Consider the following 7978-nt stretch of genomic DNA (forward strand, 5'->3'; position numbering starts at 1 on the left):
CGACGCGGGCGCCTCCCATTGGCTCTCCTCCGCGGCGTAGGGGGCGGAGCCCGGGGGTGACACGTCGGACGGCGGCGCCGCGAGCGGGTAGCGGGAGCCGCCCCCGCCGCTCCCGTCCGTGCCGTCCCGTCCGCTCCCGGAGCCGCGCGGCCATGCGGCTGTCGCTGGTGCTGTCGGTGCTGCGGCCCGCCGGCCCGGTGGCCATCGGCGTGTCGCTGGGCTTCACCCTCAGCCTGCTCAGCGTCACCTGGGTGGAGGAGCCCTGCGGGCCGCCGCCGCGCCCCGCCGCCCGCCCGCCGCCCTCCGACGGCTCTCCGGGAGGTCCCCCGGCCGGAGGGCTGCACAACGGCAACGCGGCGCGCAGGCCCAACGCCGTGCCCGGCGGGCTGGGCGCCGACAGCTGGGAGCCGCGCGTCGTGCCCTACCGGCCGCCCAGCCCCGGCAGGGCCGCCAAGAAGGCCGTCAGGTGCGGGGCGGGGGCGGCGGGTGCGGGGCGAGGCCCGGCGGGTGCGAGCGGAGGGGCTGGGTGGGGCGGCCGCCTCCCGCCTGCCTTCCCCGGGCCGTGCCGCCCTTTGCTCGCTGCCCCGTGGGCCGCTGCAGGGCGTCTTCCTGCTGCTTCGCTTCCTGCTGACCTCCCGTCCCCGGCGCTCCGTCCCGTTCCTGCCCGCCCCGCTGCTCCCCCCCCCCCCCCGGCATCCCGGTGTCCCCGGCCCTCGCCCCACCGACGGCACGGAGCGGGCTCTGAAAGGCCCTCCTTGTCCCCTGCCAGGAGGTGGGCGGGCGGGGGGAGCCGTGGGGCTGAATGGGGCCGCTGTGTGAGCGTGGGAGCCACGGGGGGGTCGCTTCCTGCCTGGGGGCCGGCTAGAAGGGCTCAACCTGGAAAGCATTGTGAGAGCGGCAGCTGGAGGCGGCTGCGGGATGGGGGTTTTGCCCCCCCCAGGTTCCGGCAGCTGGGTTCTGGCTGCGCTCGCGTGTGGCCCAGCGCTGGCACCGTGGGCTCAGAGGTTCTGTCCCTCCCGCAGGACTCGCTACATCAGCACGGAGCTGGGGATGCGGCAGCGGCTCTTTGTGGGCGTGCTGACCTCCAAGAGCACGCTGGGCACGTTGGCGGTGGCCGTGAACCGCACGCTGGCCCACCGCCTGGAGCGCCTGGTGTACTTCACGGGCACGCGGGGCCGCAAGGTGCCCCACGGCATGACGGTGGTGACCCACGGCGATGAGCGGCCCATCTGGAACATGTACCAGACCGTCCGGTACCTGCTGGAGCACTGCGTCAATGACTTCGACTGGTTCTTCCTGGTGCGGGATGACACTTACACTGAGGCGCACCGCATCAACCGCCTGGTGGCCCACCTCAGCATCGACACCCATCTCTACTTGGGCCGCCCCGAGGAGTTCATTGGTGGGGACACCGAGGGACGCTACTGCTCTGGGGGCTTTGGGTACCTGCTGTCCCGCAGCCTCCTCCTGCGCCTGCAGCAGCACCTGGAGTCCTGCCGCAATGACATCCTCAGCTCCCAGCCTGATGAGTGGCTGGGACGCTGCATCATTGACCACACGGCGGTCAGCTGCACCGAGGAGCACGAGGTAGGTTCTGCAGCAGAGCTGGCACGGAGCAGAGCCCCCGGCAGCGTCTCCCCGTGGATTGTCAGGGCCGCAGGACCAGCCTTGTGTGCTGTTCTCCTTGAAGCCTGCTGCGATTCTATGCAGCGAGGTGGGGTCGTGGGTCTGGGTCGGCTCTAACCCGTCTCTTACTCGTTCAGGGCCTACGCTACCAGTATTTTGAGCTGGGGAAGAATGTAGATCCTGAGCACGAGACTGACCTCCGTTTCCCGAGTGCGTTCACTGTCCACCCTGTGCTGGATCCTGTCCAGATGTACCGGTTGCATAAGTACTTCGCGCAGGTGGAGCTGGAGAGGACATACCAGGAGATTCAGCAGCTCCAGGTGAGAGCTGGCTTGGCTGGGTGGGATCTGGGCTCTTCTGCTGCTACCTGTGGGCTTTCCAGTCAGGGTCACCTTTCTGCCCTCATATGGGGGCCTTCAGGCCTGCAGTCTGGGACCTGGCAGGTGTACCTGCACCCACCTGGGCTCTGACTCCTTTGCTTCTCCCCTTGCAGCTTGAGATCCAGAATGCCAGCAGCCTGTCTGCAGATGGGGACCACAGTGCCGCGTGGCCTGTCGGCATCCCTCCTCCATTCCAGCCCAAAACTCGCTTCGAGGTGCTGCGCTGGGACTACTTCACAGAGGATCAGGTCTATGCCTGCGTGGATGGCTCCCCCAAATGCGAGCTGCAGGGCGCAGACCTAGCTGATGTGGCTGACGTGGTGGCCACAGCCATGGAGGAGCTGAACCGCAAGTACCAGCCGGTGCTGCATGTCCGCAAGCAGCAGCTGGTGAATGGCTACCGGCGCTTTGACCCTACGCGCGGCATGGAGTACACGCTGGACCTGCAGGTGGAGGTGGTCACGCAGAAGGGTCACAGCCGCTCTGTCACCAAGCGCGTGCACCTGGTGCGGCCCCTCAGCGAGGTGGAGATCATCCCTATGCCCTATGTGACGGAGGCCAGCCGCATCAACGTCATCTTGCCGCTCACTGCCCACGAACGGGACCATGCCGCACGCTTCCTGGAGGCCTATGCGGCAGCTGCCTTTGAGAGCAGCGAGAACGCGGTGCTCACCTTCCTGTTCATCTACGATCCATTCGAGGCCCAGCAGGTGACCCAGAACGACATCTTTGCCCCTGTGAAGGCCCAGATCACAGAGTATGAGCGCAAGTATGCCGAGGTGAAGATCCCGTGGATCAGCGTGAAGACAGATGCCCCCTCCCAAATCAAGGTCATGGACATCATCTCCAAGAAGCATCCCGTGGACACGCTGTTCTTTGTGGCCGGTGTGGGCACAGAGGTCACCGTCGACTTCCTGAACCGCTGCCGGATGAACACCATCAACAACTGGCAGGTCTTCTTCCCCATCCACTTCCAGGGCTACAACCCCGCCGTCGCCTACCACAACCAGGCACCGCCTGCCACGCTGGACCTCCTGCGGGACGCAGGGCGCTTTGACCGCGATGTCTTCCATGAGGCCTGCTTCTACAATGCTGACTACATGGCAGCACGCACCCGCATGGCGGGTGACGTGCAGGAGAATGAGGACATCCTGGAGACCCTGGACATCTACGATATGTTCATCAAGTACTCCAACCTTCACGTCTTCCGGGCCGTGGAGCCCGCCCTGCTGCAGCACTACCGGCACCAGGCCTGCAACCCGCGGCTCAGTGAGGAGATCTACCACCGCTGCGTGCAGAGCAGCCTGGAGGGCGTTGGGTCCCGCTCCCAGTTGGCCATGGTGCTCTTTGAGCAGGAGCAGGGGAACAGCACCTGAACCTGCGGCACAGAGGTGCCGGCCCTGCCTGGCTCACCATCCACCTCACCTGATCTGCTGCCCGAAATCTGTCTTCCTCCTTCCAGCATGGTAGTCACTATTGCTGCCGATGCTGCCTGAGCAGGGCTGCCTGCCAGCCTGGGCTGGTCCCGGGGCGGCTGCAGTGCTGCAGAGCGTGGGGTGAAGCTGGGCTGTAGCTGCCGAGCTGTGTGCTGGAACCCCCAGCTCCTCACCCCAGCACTGCCCGCTGCCACCTTGCTCGCTGCTGGCCCAGTGGGGAGGAGGCCCTCGCTTTGTCCCACGAACTGCTCCACACTGAGTCCCTGTAGCAGAGTTGTGACTGCCGTGAGGGACCGGCCGGGACTGGGGCAGATCCCACTCTTCCTTCTTACCCCCCATGACGCAGGGCTGTGCCTGGTGCTCATTCCACTCCCTTGGCCGGGCCAGGCCTGTGGCAAAAGGGAGCATCAGCCCTGTGCCGTGGGCAGAGCTATGTCCTTGTGCTGCTGCAGCCTGGAGCAGCGGGGTGGGCCCCTAACAAAGCAATAATGAGGTTGGATTTAGCATACGCCACGTGGCGAGGAGATAGAAGCCTGAGCCTTCCAGGCTGCCAGCAGGTGGGCTGCAGCCCTGGGGCTGCGGGAAGTGCTGCAGGGCTCCTGCCGTGTTTCCATACTGTGAGCTGCTCCCCATGGGAACCCTGACCCGGGCCGCCTTGGCCTTCGCAGTATCGATAGGACGCTGGAGGTCACAGCCCTCTGACAAGCGCCATCCCTGCCTCGGGGATGTGGCCTATAGGCCCTGCTGACCCCCTGCATTCCCCCTGGCACTGCTTGCCTGGGTTGGGGGGAAATGTATCCAACATTCCCATCCTTCCCCAGACTGCTGGGCTCCAGGGGAGGTTCGGCTACGCATCTCCTAAGGAGAAAGCGACTGAGGGAGCTGCTCCGTGCTCCTGGTTTGTATTTAATAGTGGGGAGAGGAGGGGGGATGTTTACACTAATAAAAGGGAGATGAATGAGTGCCTCTGCCTGGTTCTTGCCTGGGGGTACCGCTTGTGTGAGGGGTGTGAGTACTGTGTCCCCTTCCCTGTAGGGTGAGGGCTGACTTACTTCAGCCCTGGGCTGCCTGCTGCTTCCTGTATCCGGGCTGGGAGCTGCAAGGTGACAGCCATGGCTTTGCTTTCCTCCCAGGGGCAGGGCCTTGGCGTCCCTGGTGCTCTAAATTCCTGCTGCTGCTGACTGCGTCAGCTCTGCTGGTACCAAAGCAGGGTGCTGATGAAGTTGTGACGTCAGCATCAGGCCTGCTCTCTCTGAGCTGCTTCCACTCTTTATTGCTTCCCCAAGGTGTTCCAACAGCTTGTGGGGCAGGGAGCAGGGCTGCCTGAGGCCCCTGGCCACACTTAGTGCAGCAATAGCACTTTCTGGGGCAGCTGCTTTCAGCAATTGGTCACAGAATTCCCTCATCAAAGAAGAAATCCCCAGGGAAATCAGCTAAACCTACTTGCTCTTAGTGAAACACCCCTGGAGCCCCCAGGCCTGTATGGCAATTCTTTCCCAAAGAAGCCTATCTCAGCCGTACAGGTGTTCCTGCTCTGCTCCTTGGATTCACTCTGTAGGGGCGCATGTGTGTAAATGCACGGCTGTTACAGTTTGGATGCTAACAATCAGCAGGCTGTGAATATTGCTATTTTTGATCTCCCCCGAGCACATCCTTAATTCTTAAATCTGAATCTGGGACAGAAAGGAGCGAGGCCAGCGCAGGTGCGTTACAGATACATTCATTCTGAGAGGAGCCCAGTTTGATCAGCCGACAGGAGAACATCCCATGTTAATGCGGCAAGCCAACACCAGGTGAAGCTGGCTGTGAAAACAAACCCTGAGCTGTCACTGAGCTGTGCCGCTCGAGCAAACAGAGACTTTTGCAATTGCCCGTTCGTGTGCGAGTGGCGCATTGGTGTGCTGTATTTTTGCATGCAGTGGCGGAGAGAGCACTGCACGGGGCCGCTTCTCTGTTGCTCACAGCTTTCCTCCAGGGGATCTTCTGAAGGCGTTCCTGCCTCACCGCAGCCTTCCAAAGGGGCACTATGCGCTCCCGGTGGGTGGCTGCTGGGCACTATATTAGTACAGGGTGTGGATGACTGGGGGCAGCACTTTGAACCCTGGCAGAGTGCAGGCAAGGAGCAGCCGCAGGGGCCAGCAATGCCTGAGGGAGAGGCAGCGGGTGATGGGCATGTGGAAGGGGTGGTGTCCAGGTGGTGGGCGCCGTGCCCGCCCTGTGCCCTTCGGGGTGCAGCAGAATTAAAAGAGCTGAGTGCTGACAGCAGCGGGTGCAATAGCTTTACTGGAGATCTGTGCACACTCAAAGCAGCTGGAGGGCTCCCATCAGCACGAATGGCCGGGCAGGAGCGCCACGTGTGGGATTCAGACCTGTGCCAGCCTTCACTCCTGCTCCTCCAGGATCAGCCTGATTTTCTCGCAGAACTCATCGATGGCACCAAATTCCTTCACCAGCATGGCTGTGGCCACACGGATGCTCCCCGCCAGCTCTGAGCGTGCACCACGGTGCAGGTGTGCCGAGTCCTTGGTAATGAAGAAGATGTCCAGGGCCAGGCAGAGGCCGAGCAGGACGTAGGTGGCCGTCCCGGCAAGGCTGGTGGCATGGCCGGCCCTTGCCAGCACCGTGCTGACTCTGAAGGCACTGCTGCCATTGAAGACGCTGCGCCCAAGCCCCGCCACCACCCGGAACACCCCCAGGATGACATCCACGCTCTCCTCCAGCCCCGGCGCCATCAGCAGCCTCCGTGCCCTCTCCACAGCCTCCTGGCAGCCCGTGAACACCCATGCCTGTGCCGCAAACTTCTCCAGCAGTGTCTCAGCCTCGCCCTTCCTCACCAGGTAGCCCACGCTGCTGCTGACGGTGGCAGCGGTGCTGGCGATGCTCCCAGCTGTGGAGACACCGAAACCCACGGCTGCCAACAGCAGCGCGTTCCCCAGCGTGGCAGGGGCCAGCAGCAGCCCGGCCATGGCTGCCACCCCCCCCGCCACGCTCACCACCCCGCCGGTGACGTTGGCCACCAGCATGGCCCGCTGGCACCGGCCCAGGGCCTCTGCCGCTCTCCACATGTCCCACAGGCACCTCCGCATGGCGTCCCGGGCGGGCAGCAGGACCAGCTGCACCGTGTCCCCGATGGTGCTGGCGGCCGCGCTGGGCAGGACGGAGGGCTGTTAGTTCAGGGGACGCGGCCGTGAGGCCTTTCCCACCCCACCGCCCCAATCCTGGGCCGCACTCACCTCTGAGGCCTGCAGGCCGGCCCGCCCCAGGGCACTGCGTTCTCGCAGATGGAGTTACGCGCCGTCTCCCCGCAGCAGGCGTAGCGGCCACCCCAATAGGGCTGCCGGTGCCTCAGCACGATCTCGAACTCATACTCGATGCTGTTGGCGTTGAGCAGCGCCTTCCGCAGCGTCTCAGAGAGGGGCATGTGCCCGTCTGTACAGATGGCCGTGCCACCGCTGCCCGCCCTGAAGCTGGCCGTGGCATAAGTGATGTCGTGCAGGCCCAGGAAGTGCGAGGCCTCGTGGATCAGCGTGCCGGGCTGCGAGTCCTTCTGCAGCTCGCCGGGCGCCTGCCAGAAGAGCGGGCACAGGTAGATGGTGCGGTCGCACGCGTTCCTCTTGACGTAGGCGTAGGAGCCGGCCTTGCGCGGGTTCTTGCGGAAGACGGCCTGCTGGAGCTGCGCAATGAGGCTCCGCAGCAGCCGCTCGGTCAGCATGGCATAGCGCTCCACCCAGCCCTCTCCTCCCTCCCCGCTCAGCACCACCACGTCCTTCAGGTTCTTCATCAGCACGCGGTCCTTGCGCAGTGCGTCCTCCAGCACCTCCAGTGCCACGCGCTGCGCCCGCCGGGCGATGCTGCACTCCTCCTCGCTCAGCTCCTCCGACACGTCCTCACCGTGGGGCAGCACGCAGCACCAGCTGCCCGTCACCGCCTTGGTGTGGATCAGGGCGGCTTCGTGCTGGGACATCCTGCGGGGCAGCGGGTCAGGGCACGTCCCCGTGCCGCAGATGGCCTGGAGCACGGAGACTCCCCCTTTACCCTCACCCTCCAGCCCAGCTCTCACCCTCCGGCCCCCACCCTCCACCTCCCACCTCCAGGTATCACCAGCGCCCGGGGGTCCCACCAACCTGACCCATGCAGTGCCCCAGCCGGGGGATGGTTGGTGGAGAAGCGGCAGCCAGCAGCGCGGTGTGAGGGCAGTGGCACAGCAGGCAGCAGTGACGCGCTGATAGGAACTGTGTGTGGCGCTGATAAGACGCCTGGGGTCCAGTGGCCGTCAGCACTGCTGCTGGGGCGCCCCAACACCGAGTGGCTATTGGGGAGCACTGGCCATGCGTTGGGGTAGAGGGTGCAGTGATAGCGTGGGGAGCACTTGCTGCAGCCCCCAGCCCTCATTTCTGCCCTTTCTGGTTCCCCTATGGGCTCTTGGCAGCTCCTGGGATAGGGAGAGCACAGCCTCCCCCCAGCACTGCCTGCATGAGGCTGATAGAGCCCAGCTGAGTACTGCCCTGCCCTGAGACACCCACTGGGTTCCAGCCC

The 7978-nt window shown here is 64.5% G+C and overlaps 2 protein-coding genes across 3 annotated transcripts; one reads left to right on the forward strand and one right to left on the reverse strand.

Annotated features, from left to right (window-relative positions):
* The first annotated feature begins 58 nt into the window (after nt 1–58).
* Nucleotides 59–4404, forward strand: CHPF (chondroitin polymerizing factor). The gene is made up of 4 exons (XM_015290117.4): nt 59–466; nt 1023–1587; nt 1764–1946; nt 2120–4404. The coding sequence occupies exons 1-4, from the start codon at nt 153–155 to the stop codon at nt 3380–3382; spliced, it is 2325 nt and encodes a 774-aa protein (XP_015145603.2). The 5' UTR covers nt 59–152; the 3' UTR covers nt 3383–4404.
* Nucleotides 4405–5707: 1303 nt separating this feature from the next.
* Nucleotides 5708–7614, reverse strand: LOC424199. 2 transcript variants are annotated; one of them, XM_015290116.4, is made up of 3 exons: nt 7567–7614; nt 6676–7407; nt 5708–6589 (listed from the first exon to the last, which is right to left on the reverse strand). In XM_015290116.4, exons 2-3 carry the CDS (start codon nt 7404–7406, stop codon nt 5824–5826), a joined length of 1497 nt encoding a protein of 498 aa, XP_015145602.2. In that variant the 5' UTR covers nt 7407; nt 7567–7614; the 3' UTR covers nt 5708–5823. The 2 variants fall into 2 exon arrangements, with proteins under 2 accessions (XP_015145602.2, XP_422045.5); XM_422045.7 differs by having other exon boundaries at nt 6676–7451.
* Between the last annotated feature and the right edge of the window lie 364 nt (nt 7615–7978).

Source organism: Gallus gallus, chromosome 7 (genome assembly GCF_016699485.2).
Source record: "Gallus gallus isolate bGalGal1 chromosome 7, bGalGal1.mat.broiler.GRCg7b, whole genome shotgun sequence".
NCBI lineage: Eukaryota > Metazoa > Chordata > Aves > Galliformes > Phasianidae > Gallus > Gallus gallus.

Excerpts from the sequence above, each read along its gene's own strand:
- CHPF (XM_015290117.4), top strand. The coding sequence starts at position 153 with ATGCGGCTGTCGCTGGTGCTGTCGGTGCTGCGGCCCGCCGGCCCGGTG. Across the intron at positions 467-1,022 it reads GCCGCCAAGAAGGCCGTCAG|GACTCGCTACATCAGCACGG; the intron begins GTGCGGGGCGGG and ends TCCCTCCCGCAG. Across the intron at positions 1,947-2,119 it reads AGGAGATTCAGCAGCTCCAG|CTTGAGATCCAGAATGCCAG; the intron begins GTGAGAGCTGGC and ends CTCCCCTTGCAG.
- LOC424199 (XM_422045.7), bottom strand. Across the intron at positions 6,590-6,675 it reads CCGGCCTGCAGGCCTCAGAG|CGCGGCCGCCAGCACCATCG; the intron begins GTGAGTGCGGCC and ends CGTCCTGCCCAG.